Source organism: Lathyrus oleraceus, chromosome 6 (genome assembly GCF_024323335.1).
Source record: "Lathyrus oleraceus cultivar Zhongwan6 chromosome 6, CAAS_Psat_ZW6_1.0, whole genome shotgun sequence".
NCBI lineage: Eukaryota > Viridiplantae > Streptophyta > Magnoliopsida > Fabales > Fabaceae > Lathyrus > Lathyrus oleraceus.
In genome coordinates this window covers 297,596,496-297,615,169 of record NC_066584.1, presented here as the reverse complement: position 1 = coordinate 297,615,169, position 18,674 = coordinate 297,596,496, and the positions used below count along the sequence as shown (strand labels likewise).

Sequence of the window (18,674 nt, the reverse complement as noted above, 5' to 3'; positions counted from 1 at the left end):
AAATTTCTTATTATATACTTCAAGCATATCCAAATTATCTCGCTCATTAGTCATGCCAATATACATAACCAAACTGATTTTCGTTATATCAATCATAATTAAACTTATCAATGATCAGTAATAATGATATAACTAAATGACATAGATTCATCATGAAATGTGTACCATGAAAATCACATGAAGTTGGTATGTACATGTCGATTTTTAATTGATCATATTTTACTTTAATGACATCATTCAATGACCTTATTGTACAAACTATATATAGCTGGATATCACAATTTATAATTGGAAAATATCCATAATCATAGTATGCATACATAAGGAATATTTTGCATTTCTTGAATTTCTAAATTTTCTTTTGGGCATTGGTTGAGACTAAATTTGTATCCCTTAACAACTGAAGTATCCCCTGGTTTACAATCCTGCATACCAAACCTTTTAAGTACCTTATAAATATAGATCTTTTGTGACAATCCTAGAATACCGCGAGATTGATCTAGGTGTATCTAAGTTCCTAATACAAAAGAGGTGTTATCAAGATCTTTCATTTCAAATTTTCTTGATAAAAATTTCTTAGTTGCGTGCATCAAGAATATATCGTTAATGCAAAGTAGTATGTCATCAACGTACAAGATTAAGAATATCTACACTACGCCAAAAAGGTTTTTTAACAGCGCATCTTAGACAGCGCTTTTAAAAGAAAGCGCTGTCTAAGGTTAAAATAAAAATAAAACACGGAAAATATTCTAAAAAAATAATGAAAGCGCTGTCTAAGGGGGGGGGTCTTAGACAGCGCTTTTAGAAAGCGCTGTCTAAGACCCCCCCTTAGACAGCGCTTTTAGAAAGCGCTTTTAAATATAGACCTTAGTCAGCGCTTTTGAGAAAGCGCTGTTTAAAGTCTTTCAATTAAAAAAAAAATTAAAACCAAAAGCGCTGTCTAAGGTGGGGTTTAGAAAGCGCTTTTGGAAAGCGCTGTCTAAGGCATATCTTAGAAAGCGCTTTCCACAAAAGCGCTGTCTAAGGTCTAATTAAAATTAAATTTCAGACTTCTATTTTCAGCTGTTATTTCTCCGCTTCATAAGAAGAATTAAATATTATTTATAAGCTTGCAACAAACAACCATATTTAATTTATATATTTTTGATTTATTTTAAACTTTTCCTAACCTACCAAAAGCATAAACATAAGAAGAATCTCCACCTTGATATCCACCGCATCTTCAAACAACAAAAACAAAAACAACCCAAAAATTGAACTCTTCTAAAGTGCCCCTTTAACCAAATTTACAAATCAAAATCAACTTTCGATTTCGCTACGATGTGTTCAATTAAATTGATGTTGATTTTGTTAATCTCTCTAACACTATCATCACCATCGTTGTCGTCGTCATCAACATCATCGCATGCATTGATTCAACAGAACAATCTATCAGCTTATGATCTTCTCATGGAATACGGTTTCCCGATGGGTCTTCTTCCGAAAGGCGCGATTGGGTACACGTTGAACAGAGAAACGGGGCAATTTTCAGTGTTCTTCGAAAAAAGTTGTAGTTTCACTATTGAAAGTTACACGCTTAGTTACAAGTCTACTATCTCTGGCGTGATTTCTGAGAATAAGCTTTATAAACTCAAGGGTATTTCCGTCAAGATTGTGATTTTGTGGCTCAGTATTGTGGAGGTTTCTCGGAGTGGTGATGATATTGATTTTTCTGTGGGTATTACTTCTGCTAGTTTTGGGGCTGAGAATTTCCTTGAATGCCCTCAGTGTGGATGCGGATTCGATTGCGATAATGATCTTCGTTTAAACGGTGACGTTTCTTCAATTTAGGTTTTTTTTTTAATTGGGTAGTTGATACAATTTCGGAATGGGTTACTGAACTTTTCTGTATAAGATTTTAGATCTATCTTTTATTTTTGTGGTATGCTTTTTTTTAATTGAAATAAAATAATGATAGATGAATTTTATGAGGGTTATTTTGTTTCCCCTAGAGTGTGTGAATCATGACTATTATTTGGTGATTTGCATCATTCTATTGTCTTTTTGTCTTGAGCATATCTTTTTAGTAATTTATTTCTTGGCAAAATCTTTTTAGTTTTCTCTCTTTTTGGTTCATTAAGAAAGTGTGTGTATTTGATATTAGAAAATGTCAATGATTGCTGATGTTTATTATCATGAGACGGATTAAACCCTCTATGAACATTGTTGTGGATACGTGTGTTTGTTTATGAGAGCTTAGTTTAGATTTATAAGGGTGGATGAGAAACATACCCCATGTGTCATAGAGTTATAGCTCATTTAACCGGTTGCATATGTCTGTGTCTGCTATAATGCACCCCACGTGTTTAGTTGAAATCCTTTATTGTAATATTATTAGTCTACCAGTCTTGTATTGCATTAAACCAAACAGTCAAAGGGTTTAAATTTTCAAACGAAACTCATCACACCAGCATCAATTAATTCCATGGTTTCATCATATTCCTGTTGTTTAGCTTCTTAATCCTACATAGTGTTATCAAATAGTGGCACAATGACCGCTATGGCAGATAAACAAGGTAGTTTTTAGACTCGCCACAATGGTAAATGTGGGCTGATATTGTGGGTTTTTAGACCCCCTGCAAATTCAAAGTGCATCAATAACTGTAATGATAAATAAGATTGGTATTGTTTGTTATGATATGTTGGATGTGCGTAGAAGAGAGGGAAGAAGTTGGTGGTTAGTGAAAAGGAAGGAAAGAGTCTATGAGCTACCATATCTAATCTAATATCCATAACAACTAACCACAACAACAATGGCTCGTATTTCAACACTTTATCTCCTCGCTTACAACTCTTTTCAAGCAATTGGATGGTTCGTATCTTCATTTCACACTCTACTTTTTCTATTCAATCTCTAATTTTCACATTCCTCGCGTTTCACAGGGCCGTTTCGTTAACCATCATTTTGTTCAATCTTCTCTCCACTTCCTCCGTCACCGGAACTTTTACTTCCGCCGGAACGTTAATTTGTCAGTGTATTATTTATTACTACTATAGTTTATTATTCACCTTTCGTTGCAATTCTAATTGATGATTCAATATTTTGTTTAGGTTTTCTGCAATCTGCTGCATTCTTGGAAGTCATACACGGTGCCATTGGTAGGTTTTGTTGTCAATTATTTATTTCCGGTAAACAACGGCACAGACACGGATAATAATTTTAAAAAAATTGAATAAATTATACGGAATCACGGACACAGATGCATCTTTTCTCAGAGGTGTCGGTGCTATCGAGACCGCAACTCATGATTGAATTGTGTTGAATTTCAGGACTGGTTCCAAGTGGAGTGTTGCTTCCTATGCTGCAATGGTCGGGAAGGACTCACTTTGTGCTTGCCATTGTTAGGGGAATTCCTGAGGTTCTATTTTATTCTATTCTGAAAAACAAACTTTTTCTTATAATACCGACCGGAGTGAGTAGTAATTTTGAATCAAATTGTTGATTTTGAATGCTATTTATCAGATAAGATGTTATTGAAAGAGTGTGACTATTTGTGTAACTCTTTTAGTGTGATTTGATCCCTTTTCTAAATTGTGTTTTATGCCGTGTGCTTTCTCTAGGTCCAGGAGTTACCTTTTGTTTTTATCACTTTTCTTGCATGGAGCATAGGCGAGGTGACTTATTTACTTTTTATTCGATTGGATGTAGTTCATTTATGTTGAGTATGGCTGATTTTATTGATATGTAGGAAGATTATCGAGTGTAGGAGCTCTGCTATCGAAAAACACAGCTTTGTACTATGTAACCCTAAGCATTGCGTAATTGAAAAACTGCATCAGTCACTCTGCTGTCGAAGACGTAGGAACAATTAGTCAAATTCCATGATCAGTTATTTGAAGTCTTGTGTGTGTTTATTTATCTGTTTTCTTTAGAATCGAACTGTTTAACAATTTAATTAATACCATGAGTCCGTGACCTTGCTTGTTGTTTAAGATTTTACCAGTTATAAGACAACTTAAAGCAATTTAGGATATGTAGTGCTGGTGTTAAGTACTCATATATCATATATTCATCAAGGAAAAAACAGAACCATTATTTTATCATAATATCATCTACTCCTATATGATATGTTTTGTTTCAGCAAACAAACAATGGGAAAATGACTTAATAATAACATGCGAGAAACTCACTATTCTTAGCATTTTTTACTTGATTTCTCTGTAAGTGACGTGCTTACAGATTCTCCTTTTCTACTATGATCATTTATTTTAAGAGAATATCAGGTGTATAGTTCATGCTCTGTGTTTTAGCCTTTTTCTTTATTGCGTTTTACCAAACTCACGGTATGATAAGTTTGCAATCCATGAAAATTGTGTTATAGACATAATATGATTATAACATGATTCCAAAGGTGATTTTGCTGCAATCTTTGGAGATGCAGGTCATTAGATATTCACATTATGCTTTCAGTTGCTTAGGAAACTGTCCTTCTTGGATCACCTATATCAGGCATTTTTCCATCTTACCATTCTATATTCTCTAAAGTGGTGGAGAAATGAGGTTAACAAGTTATATTGTATGCTTGCTTCTTTATCTTTTGATGATTAGGTACACTGCGTTTATTGTGCTGTATCCTTTGGGAGTGTTTCCTGGAGAAGGTGTGTTTATAAACTTATATCTCTCCCTCTTATAATTAAGTTTTGTTTATCAATGGATTGACATTCATTCGTTCAATTCTTATGCAAGTGTTGTATCACCATTTTTATAAACTAGTGCAACTGATTAGCCAATACATTGCAGTATGGGCGATGTACCAGGCGCTTCCAATTATAAAGAAGAAGAATATCTATGCAGATTCCTTTTCAAGCCTCCCATTTAGTTATTATGACTTTCTTAAGGTAACTTTTTTATGCCATCAATTAGTCACGGTTATTTTTTCTTCTACTATAACCTCATTCTTGAAAATTGACTTATATAGCACGAAGATATTCGTTCAGTTTCACTGTGATGTAAAATGTTATTTTGTTCCTTTCTATTCAATTATGTTTGCTTTAGTTCTGATTTGTCGATCTAGGTCTACTTGTTGTGACTTATCTGCACTTATGAAATGTTTATTCTTACAATTGATGATTCATTTCTCTCTATCAGGTCGTAATTGTAGTTTATCCATTCCTCTGGTTCAAACTATACCTGCATTTGTTCAAGCAGCGGCGTTCGAAACTTTATAAACGACATGACAAGAAAAAAGCATGAGGAGCATTATTCTTGGTTTTTAGTTAAAGACAGATAATATAACTTTCTGTACCACTGTAGAACTGATTCTGAAATTTATTTGCATCTACAACATTTCCTTTGATTGGATAACCATTGTACCAAATAATGGAATTGTTGTAGCAATGATGATTAAGATTGTAGGACTCCTGGGCCTAGTAACAATGTTACCTCAAGTCTATGTTTGAGACTTTATTCCTTTGTAGTATGTATGACTTTCGTTTTAATCTTGCAAGTTGAAAGGTTCGCTGTATTTTTTATATTTGTTTACTAGCCTACTGTTTGTGTTACTCTCTGATTCTCAAGAGAAAGTCCTAATAATATGAAGTTTGACTTAAAGGTAAGTAAAGTATGATCATGTTGATTAATGTAATCCTAGGACTGCATTAAAGCTCATTGTACAACCTAATTAACTAGTTGGGTTTGTTTGTTATTAGTTTGTTAAGCTAGGTGGTTGAAAGATAGTTTTATAGTAACTAACTTTATTGGTTTACTTCAAGTAAATCAGTTAGGAAGTGGCCAAAAGCGTTGTCTAAGGGGGGGGATTAGAAAGCGCTTTAGGCAAAAGCGCTGTCTAAGGGGGGGGGGCTTAGACAGCGCTTTTTGAAAAGCGCTGTCTAAGGTATACCTAAAAAAATTAAAATAGGAGGGTCTTAGAAAGCGCTTTTGGCCAAAGCGCTGTCTAAGGGGGTGGGGCTTAGACAGCGCTTTTCAAAAGCGCTGTCTAAGGTATACCTAAAAAATTTAAAATAAGAGGGTCTTATAAAGCGCTTTTGGCCAAAGCGCTGTCTAAGGGGGGGGGGGCTTAGACAGCGCTTTTAAGATTTAAAAAAGCGCTGTCTAAACCTTTAGCAGCGGAGGTTTAGACAGCGCTTTAAAGCGCTGTCTAAGGCTAAAAAAAGCGCTGTCTAAGGTCTTGTTTGTTGTAGTGCTACTTGCTCCCACTGAATTTGTGATACACACAATCTTTAAAAACATTCACCTTAAAACCAAATGATAGAATTACTTAATGAAATCAGTGGTACCATTGACGAGACACTTGCTTTAGTCTATAAATATATTTTGTCAATTTAGAAACCATATTCTTTGAGTCTCCTGACACAAAGTTGTCTAGTTGCACCATATAGATTGCTTCATCAATATTGCATTTGACAAAATTCGTCTTGACATCCATTTGATGGAGTTCCAAATCATAATGTGCAACAAGAGCCATGATTTTCCTAAAAGATTCTTTCGATGAACCCAGAGATAAAATTCTTTAAAGTTAACTCCTTCCTTTTAAGTATAACCCTTAGCCACAAGACAAGCCTTATACCTCTCCACATTACCGTTAGAATCCTGCTTGGTCTTAAAAATCCATTTGCAACCAATGGATTTCACACCTTCTAGTAACAGAATAAGTTTCCAAACCTTATTGTCTTTCATAGACTTATACTCCCCCTTCATTGCTTTAATCCACTTTTTTGAATTAGAATCATGCATGGCTTGACAGAAGTTGATTCGATCAGCTTTCATCATACCATTATTTTCATCATGTTCTTGGAGAAATACTATGTAATCATCCGGAATAGCATTTTTATTTTCTCTAGTGGATCTTCGAAAAGGTATTGGTTCTTGTAACACTTATACTTGAGGATCCTGAGTTTTTTCTTCATCAATTACCAAATCATCTTGAGTAGTTGAAAATTCAACAATGTCTTGTGGAGGTTCCACACTTGCTTGATCAAAAGAAAATGTATGAGTTGGTTCGGGAATTGTTACTGATTATTCCTCTAAAATAAAGTATCTAACATTATTCTTCCCCCAAACTCAAACGGACATCCACATACGTGAAAATGGCTCAAACTAGGCTTTCACCCTGTCCAATGCTTATAAGGTGTTTTGGCACCTGCCTTGGTTGGTACTCTATTTAGAATATATGTTGCAGTCTTTAGTATCTCTCCCTAGAGTGACTCTTGAAAAGTATAATGACAAATCATACTCCTTACCATATCCTTAAGAGTCTGGTTTTGTCTTTCATCTACACCATTCATGCTAGGTGACCCTAACATGGTGCACTTGGGACGATTCCATGTTCCTCTAGGTATTTGGTAAAAGGCCCCATATGTTGTTTACCAGAATCGTCATATCTTCTATAATATTCACCACCACTGTCAAATTTGACACTCTTAATTCTTTCGTTGAGTTGCTTTTCAATTTCATTCTTAAAGGATTTGAACACATCCAATGATTGAGACTTTTCATATATAAGAAATATGTATGCATATCTAGAATAATCCACTATGAATGATATAAAATATTATTGACCATTCCAAGAAGGTGTTGGAAATGGTCCACAAATGTATCAATTCTAAGACATCTGTAGCTCGATATGCACCAAATTACTTTGTTTTGGTATGTTTACCTTTAACACATTCAACACAAACATCAAAGTTTATGAAGTCAATAGAATCCAAAATTTCATCTGGCAATATTCGCTCAACTCTATTTGTATAGATGTCACCTAGGCACTTGTGCTATAATGCTCCTGAAATATTATCACCAATTTTATGCTTAGTACCACGTGATTCCACATTCAAGGTTTGCCATAGGTAGCTATTGTGTCAAGAAAATATAGATTATCATGACCCATAAGTGAACCAGTTCCAACAATATCTGAATTGAAAGACAACTTGAACATATTGTTTCCAAATGAACACAAATAACTTGATTTGTCCATTTATGAAACTGAAATTAAATTCCGCCTAAATGATGGAATCACAAAAGTGTCTTTCAAATCCAAATAAAATACGATACACATCAATAATCTAAAATTCTATATAGCTTCCACCTCCAACGAGTTTCCATCTCCCACATAGATGTATCTTTCAACATCATTTGGATTTTGGTAGTTCAGGCAACCCTTGATCATTGAAACACTGATGTTAGCAGTTGCTCCAAAGTCTAACCACCAAGCGTTTCTATGTACTGAAGCTAAATTGACCTCTGAGCAAACCAAACCATAACTCATGTGAATGGAGTGATCTCACTGCTCCCAATTTTTCCTTTGTTCAAATGTACTGGATTCTGAAGGAGGAGGTGGTTGTCTTATCCTTAATGCAAGATAAAAATCCATGCAGCCAAGAACAATTTCTATTTTCTCATTACATTCCTTAAAATTTGTCATATTCAGGACCTGCACCATATTCATATTTGCAGATATCGAAGCAATTGCAGTTGGAAAAAAAGGACAAATTAAACCCTATAAATATACTCACAACAACAAATAAACCAAATCTTTAATATGTTCAAATTACGACACAACCTATCTCAAGATACCTAGTGCAACGTCAATATCAAGTCTTTTGATAGTAATATTGACTACTAGTGGCACTCTTGTTGTAATGATCAAACATTAATAATAAAACCATCTCAAATACTAAACATCTCTTTGAATTGATTTACTATTCACATGTTAAACCTTATAATATCACATGTTTACCATCACACGTGTGTATGAAATCCGCCAAACATTAAGTATCCTTTGGGTCAATTGATACTCGCAGGATAAACACATAAAAGAAAAATATTCAACATGTTTTTATAAGCAATCTCCCAAAAATTAGGCCACTTTGGTGACATTTTATTTTAACTGACTAACTCAAAATTTCAAACTTTGTTTAAAATTATAAACTGTAGCTAAAACATGAACAAAACTTTACCAAAGTTAATGAATGAAACAAGTAAGAGGCACAACCACGGAAATTGAAACGACATGCTCGTGCCCCAATTCGTGTCCTCTTTGTTACGCAAAGCACAAAAAAACAATAACAAATAATATATCATATATTAATAATTATAATTAAAAACCTTTTTAGCATAATTACTTATTAGAATTACTTGTTTTGATAAATATGTAAAACTAAACATTATGTACTAAAGATCATATGGACAAAAAAATAGGAGCATTTTCTTAGATTTTTATTTAAGTTGTTCTTAAAAATTATAGATATGAAGAAATCATGATAGTTATGAATATATATTTTTGAAGAACAACACTAGTGATGGAGACTAGGGTTTTGAGGGTGTGCCCCTCTCAAGGTCCTGAGTTCAAATTCTACTAGGTGCTAACAATCCTTGTGTTTTACTAGTCCATACAGAGATTTACTCTGGCTTTAAACGGGGGCCTCATTAGTGGGCGGTGAGATTGGTCCTCTTGGATTAGTCGGTCGTAAATCTGGATACCAAGATTTCAAAAAAAACATAAGGAAATGCACATAAATTTTCTAAATAATATCATATTTTAAACTCCACTAAAACCGATTCAAATGGGGACCATGACCCATATAAATAATTCTAGGATTATTTATTAGTTTTCAATATTCTAATTTGGCCCCTCATAAAATTAAAACTGAATTATGTGAAATTTTGTTCCTCGGGGGTCAAATGTCGAACACGATGTCCTAGAAAACTGGTTTGACAAGTTAAACCTTAAATACCACAAAAGAAAGTACTAAATGATGGAGCAGAAAAGAAGTAAATAAAATGATAATTATTTATCCAGTTTGGTGAAACCACACCTACGTCTGGGGGTTGAGTCCACAACCTATTAAAGGAAATTCACTATTAGTATTTTAGTACAATTAGTCTTACAAGAAACAACAAACCCTGTGTTGTTCAATGCCTCTTTCTAAAGCTATCCAATGACTTTCTATTTAGGGCTCCACTAAATATGAAAACCTACTCACTTTCTTATCAATCACACAACAAACTGAGATTGGAGATTACAACTCAACAATCAATGTTGAATGCAATAACATAACTAAACAAACATTCTATACCAAGTTACTGAAAAATAAAGGTGTATATAATAATGTTCAATTTAGAAATCAACTAGGCAAACTTATAACTATGCCAATTTACTATATCATAATATGGTGTACATAAAATAACAAGGACTCTTGTAAACCATATAACTCTAAAATATTCAATGTGAATATTTTTTCCAATGTAGGTTATGAGCTCCTTATATAGCATAATAACTCTGGGCTTTTAATGGATTTGAAACTTCATATCATCCAGAATTAATGCAGAATCAATTAGATATTATCTGTTCCATAAATATCTCCAACAAGATATGATTTGTTTCAATTTAAATTTAAATTTAAATCTTCATTTAAATCTGAATCAATCTTTGCCCTGCTGTCCAACAAACCACCCAATCATTTAACTAAATAAACACAATAAAATAGAACTGAATCTTCTCAAAAGATTCATTCAAAACGCAGCTATGTGGCTCCTATTGAGCAAGGCCTAGATGTCGTACCAAGATTTTCGAGTATCACTGATCGGAAAATAGCAAGTGTATTATTTTGTCTTTGTATTAATACTGAACAAAGTTCCTCGAATGTCGATCTCAAGGATTGCTTGTAAATATTGAGTTCTAATTGTTGTTCAATTAAACAAAAACTAATGTTGGAATTTTTGGTGTGAATGTATAAAAATAATTGTGAATAAAATAAATAGTGAAGGGAACAATTTTTGACAGATATGAGTAATATGCTAGGGAGTGTGTGTGATTTCTTCCTGTAACAACTCTGAGTCACTATTACAACAACAAATATCAATTAATTAATATCAGTTCTTAAGGATGTTTTCACCTAATGTCTTAGTAAGAAAATATTTTATCATTCATACCTAATCTCTATGTCCATAGAAATTAACCGGTGAAATTTAGCATTATTATATCAAGAACAAATTGGTTTCTATAGGGTATCCCTAGTCCTATTTAATATCTACTGTAGAATAATCTCATGAAAGCATTACCAATAACGGTCCAACCTAATTGGTAATCATATAACAATCTCAATTGTTCCGAAAGAGAAAGCATTAAGAACATCACAAGAATAAATTAATTATGAAAAGTAATATTGTTATTGAATATATAAACTCAAAGTCATTACAGATTCAAATCAGGGACACCCTCTAGCATTGGAGGGTTTAGCCACTCATAGTATTCAAGGAAATCAAACGATAAAATATAGACATTACAAGTATTCAGATGAAACTTGATCTTCAATTGCTTCCGCTCATGAAAATCTCGTCTCCCCCCAAATCTTGTTTTCTCCAATTCTGAATCGCGTGATTTTTGCTTTCCAAAAAGTGTCGATTTGTCGTGTCTGAAAAACTCCCTTTAATAGAAAAGTCCTCCTCTTAATTTATCTCTCCTAAAACAGATCCACAATAGTCAATGAAATCAGATCTTCGATGTACCAAAACGCTATTCGCTTAAAATTAATAAAAATAAAGGAAATATCTGATTTTTGCATGCATGCCTGCTACGGCCCGTAGCCGGTGCTATGGGTGGCCGTAGTAGGTATCTATTTCTGATGATCTTGTCCAGGCCCCTATTCTACAGCCCGTAGCAGGCCACTGTCTTCTATGAGATCTGAGTTTCGTCCCAGACCTTCCACTACGGTCCGTAGCAAGTGCTACGGGTGGCCGTATTGTGCCTCTGTTTTGGATGAATTTTTGCTCTATTCATACCTCCTTACTATGGCCCGTATCAAGTGCTACAGGTGGCCGTAGCAGGCCTACTGAAGCATGAGAAAACTTCTCCGATTCTTTGCGATTCTCCTTGGCTTCTGCATCTGATTGTACTTAAATATCTGTTTGAACCTGAAACACAGCAATAACACACAACCCAGGCATAAAATGCGGAAAATTGAAACAAATTGATGAAACACAAGGAAAATATTAAATGGCATTAATGGTAAAAGAAGGTGTAAAACCCACTTAAAATGTATGAAAAATTCAAATAACTCGCTTACTTTCATCTGTTAGCGTGATTATAAATATAACATAAATGGTGACTGATCACAACCCAAACTTAGCTGGCTGCTTGTCCTCAAGAAACTTTAAGTACAAAGAACTCATGTCACTCCCAAATGAAAGGAAACTTTTCACTTATAAGATCTTCCATGACCCTCATTTGTTGATACCTTTGGTTTTTGCTGGATTACCGAGGTCGATTGATTGACCACACCTTCACTTAAAAGTACTGATTTACCTGTCAGCTCAATTCACACTCTCACCAAATCTCTTGGGTGTTAATGTATTTTACACTCAAAATTCATAGTACGTAATACCATATCATATACTTGAATAATTTCTCTTTTGAATCAAGGTGCACGACACTGTTGCACCCCAAAATTTGCCCTCTATTTTTAACTCTAACCAATTTTTTTGTTTCACATTCATTTGCATCATCTTCATAGCATAACATTTTTTTCTGTCTTAATATTAGCCGGAATAATTTCTCGGAATTTACAAACAGACTGGTCAAATTAACTTTTTAACTGTGCCTAAAATTAGTCAACGAAAAAATGTCAAGTTTAAGTTTGCAAATGTCGGTAACATTAATCTGCGGTTCACGTGGTTTAATTTGACATGCTAAAAATATTTTTACGACTATTTTTGGTCATATGTTGATCAGTCTGAGCAGTTTAAACGGTCATAATTTTTATTTCAAAATCCGACCAAACGCTGTATTTTTCCGAGTCATTTATTTCGCGCTGATTATTTTGACGTGTTCATTTTATTTTTTCGAGCATTTTGGTGTCTGACTTTTATTTTTTTTTAGTCTATTTATTTTTTATATTGGGTCTAGAATAAATAAATAGGTTAATTAGTTTTTATTTTAATTTTAACTATTTTAATTATTTAACTTTATTCAGTTTTTAATTTAATATTGGGTTTCAAAATAAACTTAGGCCCATTATCATTAACCTAATTTGTTCCTATATATATTTACTAGCATGACTGATAGAGGGAGGCCAAAAAGACAGAACAAAAAAGAGAAACTGAGAGTGGCTGATCTATACTATCGTACACACAGTTTGGTAATAGTTTATATATGATATATACTTTATCTATTTTGTTGATATATTTGTTACTGTGTTTCAAATACATGTTCATATGTGTGACTGTGTTATGTATTCCAGATACATGCGGTTTGGTTAAATATATCAGGATATCGCCGTTTTGCTTTTTTTATGCACATAAGTATAACATGTATAATAATTTGGTTCATTGTATTATGTATTTGATGTGTTTGTTTTTATATAAGTTTTACATGTCTCATAATATATAATAATATAATAATAATTTGTTGTTAATAAAATGCATATGGATCATATAATATAAATTTATAATATGTAACTAGTGTGTTAAATATATATATATATTTCTACTTTATGTTATAATTTGATTATGTTTTCGGATCGGATTGTGTCAATACGCCGTTTTCACATATACGTGTATGAGGCGTGACATTTGTGTTATCCGATCCAGTTGCGATGATCGCAATTTTGCGCTAGCAACGCCGTTGTTTTTTTTTAATTCATATTTTTCTTATATACATATATTTAGATCTGCACACTTTTTTTTTCATAACTAACTACCCTGATTTTTCCTAAACCCTGACAATTTCGCCACAAACTCTAAATTTCAAACCTAAAACTTTAACCGTGTTATTTCCTCTAAACCATAAACCTTTTCTTAAACCTTAACAAACCTTATTATTATTTCCTATTTTCGCTCATATTTATGTTATTCATACATTGTAACTGCTTCGCCCTTGTAATATTTTAAGTTTTAACTTGTAATATTTTCAGTTTTACTTTTCGCCATCTTTATTATGTAACTGCACCAAAGCGTTGTAATAATTAGGGTTTTATTTTCTGCCATTTCTGCCATTTTATTTTTCTGCCATTTATTTTTCTGCCATTTAAATTCCTGCCATTGATCCTATATTAACTGCGTGGTTTAGTAATGTAGGGCGTGAAAACCTACTAAATTAATTATTTAATATTTTTCTATAACCTTTATATTTTTTGTAAATAAATAATAAATACTAACTACTTTTAATAACTTTTTTATTACTTACTTATAATAATAAATCCTTATATATTTTGTAAATAAAATCTAATTGACCATTTTTCTAATTGAATAATAATAATAAACCTATTAATCTAATAATTTGATATTTTCTATAATCTTTATTTATTTTGTAAATAACTAACTTAATATTTTTCATATAACTCTTTTATTTTATAATTTGTACATTAATGTATTTTAAATTCTTTTATTATTACTAATTTATTTTAAACTCATATTTTTCTAATAACTTCTAAAAAAATCTAACTTGTTTAACCTAAAATAATTTCTTTTAAAATTCTAACCTTTTTATTATCACTTTATTATTATTGTTATTTTATTATTGCTTTATTACCATTGTTTATTTATTATTTTATTATTATTTGCTTTTATCTATTCTATTTTTGCTTCATTATTTTCCTTCTTTTAATTTTGTTTTATTTATAATATTAGGAACAAATGTATAGGTTGTAAATTTATTCTTTCTCGCCTGATTATTATGTATCTGTCCCATAGCCATGTAATAGTTTAGGAATTTATTTTTCTTGCTTTTATTTTTGTAAATATTTATTGCGTGGTTAGTAATTTAGGGAGTGCAAAAAACTAACTGTAAATAATTGAACTTAGAAAATTAAATTCAAGACAAATATCTGAAAAATAACACTCACACACGTAGGTCGATCTTTGATCGCCATCTGTACTTCCTAGGGTATTCCTCTTGGTTGCCTTCTTTAAATGGTCAAGTCCTTCGAAAATAGGGGTGTCTTAAGCAAAGTCCCTTCAAACAGAAAAATCATCAAGTCCCTATAAACTTAAAAGATCAAGTCCCTACGAGGTTGCCTACGATATAATGATCTTGTCCCTTCGGTAAATATGATGATAGTCCCTACGAGTTGCTAAAGACACCCCTTATGTTGCCTTCATTGACCATATGATGACCCTACGCCCGTCCCTTAAACACATCCAAGGTAATGACTACCTATTCCTTAATAATAGGGACAGTCTTACCATTGAAAGAATATACGAGAACACGAAAGACTTAATCTAGGGTAGGTATCTCATAGTTACTTGCTCACACTTTTCAAAATTACTTTTACACCTCACAATTTCTAAACTAGGCTTTGTATACACCCATACGAGGGTCATTACAAAGTACTTAAAGAAATTTTTCTAATCACACACTACACTCTTGCAAACAAACAAAGTGAGCTAAGTAACTAAGAGCCCATGGATAACCATGGATATAAAGGGTGCTAATACCTTCCCTTTGTATAACCTACCCCCCGAACTCAAAATCTTTTTTACGGTCTTTCCTGTTCTTTTATGTCCTTTCCTTTTGGATAAAATAAAAGTCGGTGGCGACTCTTGCTATCCGCAACATTTAACTAAAGTCAGTTCTCCTACCGTGTTACAGAACTGGCGACTCCACTGGGGATTTAATAAAAGAGGGGTACCCTTAGGAATTAGATCACTTTAAAATTGTTTGCCTTGTTTGCTTTATACTTATTTGTTGGGTGCTCTTATGTGTGAAAGACCCTAACCCGGATCTAGTGTACCTTAGGTAAATGGCAATAGACCAAGGAAACTGTACGGCGTATATCGATATGGTTGATCTGGTGGCCATAGTTAGTGTGACTTCTTGGTTGGTGCTTATGTTCCTTAAGCAAGTTGAGGATAATGTGAGGCTGCCATATGTTGTCAATACACTAACTGACTTTTAGAACCCTAGTCATCCCATCTTGGCCTTTAGAAAGTAGTGAGATAACCGACTTTGGTGAAGACTGAAGTTGGTTGATACTCGATACTACACTCATTGAGATCCTAAACTTGAAGGGTTTTGGTTGGCAAGTAAGTTGCCTACTGAACAACCACCCTTGTGAAGGATCAATGATTTTGAGATCCCTTAGAACCTGGTTACTTTTGTAGGACAGGATGAATCAACTAAACTTCAGGGGAGGGTACTTACCTTTAAACCTCATGCAAGCCTTCAAACCTAGGGCTATTGTGTGACTTATTTGTGTGTGCCACATGTTTGTGATTGAGCATAACATCATAGCATCATCATGCATCATAAGCATAGCATTTTCACTAACCATTTCAAGGACCAAAGGATTTATCTTTATTGCAAGTCATGGCTTCTGCTCGTAGGAATACTATCCGGATCAACTTTGTAGGAATACCTCCTAAGCTTAAGGAATTGGTCTCTCAAGTTTCTGAAAACTCCCAGTTCATCAAGAGGCATGGTCACCTACTGGATCTAGTCACTTCAGGGTTCAATGAAGACATGATGAGTGTCCTATTTCAGTTCTTTGACCCTAAACATCATTGCTTCACATTTCCCGACTATCAGCTGGTTCCTACAATGGAAGAGTTCTCCAAGCTTCTGGGTATACCTATTCTTGATCAGAAACCCTTCGCAGGCTTGGAAAAAGAGCCTAAACCTGAAGTCATTGCTGCAGCCTTACATTTAAAGAAATCAGACATTGTCCTAGAAACAAGGAGTGGAGTTAAGGGTATTCTTGCTAAGGTATTGGTGGAGAAAGCTCAAGTATTCCTGAAGGCTATGAGTTATGATACTTTTGAGGAGATCTTAGCCCTATTGATTTATGGCTTAGTACTGTTCCCCAATCCAGACCAGTTCATAGACGTACATGCCATCAACATATTTCTGACTCGCAATCCAGTGCCTACATTACTTGGAGACATCTTACACTCTCTTCATACCCGTACTACGAAGGCACGAGGAACTCTGATGTGTTGCATACCTCTATTATCTAGGTGGTTTATTTCTCACCTTCCTCGATCAGTGATGAAGAATGAACAAGGGTTCAGGTGGTCCAAGAGGATTATGTCACTTTCTCATTCAGATATTCATTGGTGCTCTAGATCTATGGAGAATGTTACCATCATTGACCGTTGTGGGGAGTTCCCTAATGTGCCACTCCTTGGCATAAGAGGGGGCATTACCTACAACCCTTCTTTAGCTCTACGTCAGTTTGGTTACGCTCGGACTGATGGTCCTCATGACATGCTTATTCAGGGTATTGTGTTCGACTACGACAACGATCTTCAAGGTTACCGTCAAAGGTTCATACGAGCATGGGGTAAAGTGAACAAGGTTGACAGCAAGACTCTGGAACCCAAGTACACTATTCCTATGGAACCATATCTCAGATGGGTACGATCTCGTGCTCAGACTCTTATGATGCCATATCCTGCTATCCTGCCAGTTACCATGGAGCCTGTTGCTGAAGGAGATACTTCTTACATCATTCTTCATCCAGACATGCCCACTGACATGGAAGAGTTACAGAGGTCCTGGATCCAGTTGAAGGAGCAAAGAGATACTTTTGAGACTCATTACAAGGCAAGTCAGGAAAGAATCCTGGAGCTAACAAAACAACTTCACGAGGAGCGGAATCTCAACTCATACCTCAACACAAAGAGGAAACGTCCATGGGAGACTTAAAACCCCATTTTTTGTATTCATTTCATTTTTATTGTAAGCCCAAGGGGCAAACAAGTTTATTACTAATAAAAGTTTACTTTTTGGTGGTTTAAACAAATTTAAATCCTACGGTCCTTGAAAATATTGCATAAGCATCTACATACCATATTATTGCATCACAGGTTTCTTAGGAACAAGTATCTTATCTTCTCGCTGTTTATTTCAGCAGAAATGGCTCTTGAACAGACTGTCAAAGATCTCCAGGCTCAGAATGCACAATTCCAAGAGTTGATTCTGAACTTGTCCAAGGGGCAAGATGAGTTGAAGACATTGCTGGCTAAGAAGAAAAAGAAGACTAGAAGATCAGGAGGCCTTATCAATCTGGGAAGAAGATTCAGAGGCCCTATCAAGACAAAGGAACAGGTTGATGATTATGAGTCTGAAAATTCTGAGAAAGAGGGAGGTAGTCTCCATGATACTGTGGGAGATTCTGATTCTGAAGCAAATTATTATCATGATCCTAATGAAGATAAGTACAAGATGCTGGTGGATAGAATGAATGCTATGGAGTTACAAAAATCTTCTGGGCTGGATTTTGAAGATCTGAGTTTAATATCTGGAGTGGTTATACCTATTGGTTTCAAGGTTCCTGCTTTTGTGGTGTATGATGGTGTCTCATGTCCCAAGCTGCATTTAAGATCCTATGTCCGGAGGATTCAACCACATACGGCTGATAAGAAGTTATGGATTCATTTCTTCCAAGAGAGCTTGTCTGGAGCTCAATTGGAATGGTACTATCAATTGGAGAGTGTCAATATCCGTGATTGGAATGATCTTGCTGAGGCCTTCTACAGGCAATACCAATACAATGCTGATTTAGCACCTACTCGCATGCAGCTACAAAGCATGTCAATGGGTGCTAAGGAGAATTTCAAGGAGTATGCCCAGAAATGGAGAGACCTGGCTGGCAGAGTTCAACCTCCTCTGACTGACAGGGAGCTAGTGGATATGTTTATGAGTACGCTGAATAGTCCTTTCTATAGTCACCTCATTGGAAGC

The 18,674-nt window shown here is 34.3% G+C and overlaps 2 protein-coding genes across 2 annotated transcripts; both read left to right on the top strand.

The window, feature by feature from the left end:
* The first annotated feature begins 1,158 nt into the window (after positions 1 to 1,158).
* Positions 1,159 to 1,891, top strand: LOC127097229 (uncharacterized). Its single transcript, XM_051035733.1, has one exon. The coding sequence runs from the start codon at positions 1,321 to 1,323 to the stop codon at positions 1,828 to 1,830; it is 510 nt and encodes a 169-aa protein (XP_050891690.1). The 5' UTR covers positions 1,159 to 1,320; the 3' UTR covers positions 1,831 to 1,891.
* An 800-nt stretch (positions 1,892 to 2,691) lies between these two features.
* Positions 2,692 to 5,391, top strand: LOC127092201 (uncharacterized). The gene is made up of 9 exons (XM_051031034.1): positions 2,692 to 2,851; positions 2,923 to 3,008; positions 3,091 to 3,138; positions 3,310 to 3,398; positions 3,601 to 3,654; positions 4,422 to 4,489; positions 4,589 to 4,638; positions 4,781 to 4,878; positions 5,129 to 5,391. The coding sequence occupies exons 1-9, from the start codon at positions 2,793 to 2,795 to the stop codon at positions 5,231 to 5,233; spliced, it is 657 nt and encodes a 218-aa protein (XP_050886991.1). The 5' UTR covers positions 2,692 to 2,792; the 3' UTR covers positions 5,234 to 5,391.
* The last annotated feature ends 13,283 nt before the right edge of the window (positions 5,392 to 18,674 follow it).

Coding starts and splice junctions, on each gene's coding strand:
- LOC127092201 (XM_051031034.1), top strand. CDS start 2,793: ATGGCTCGTATTTCAACACTTTATCTCCTCGCTTACAACTCTTTTCAA. Junction 3,399..3,600: donor TTGTTAGGGGAATTCCTGAG/GTTCTATTTTAT, acceptor TGCTTTCTCTAG/GTCCAGGAGTTACCTTTTGT. Junction 4,879..5,128: donor GTTATTATGACTTTCTTAAG/GTAACTTTTTTA, acceptor TCTCTCTATCAG/GTCGTAATTGTAGTTTATCC.
- LOC127097229 (XM_051035733.1), top strand. CDS start 1,321: ATGTGTTCAATTAAATTGATGTTGATTTTGTTAATCTCTCTAACACTA.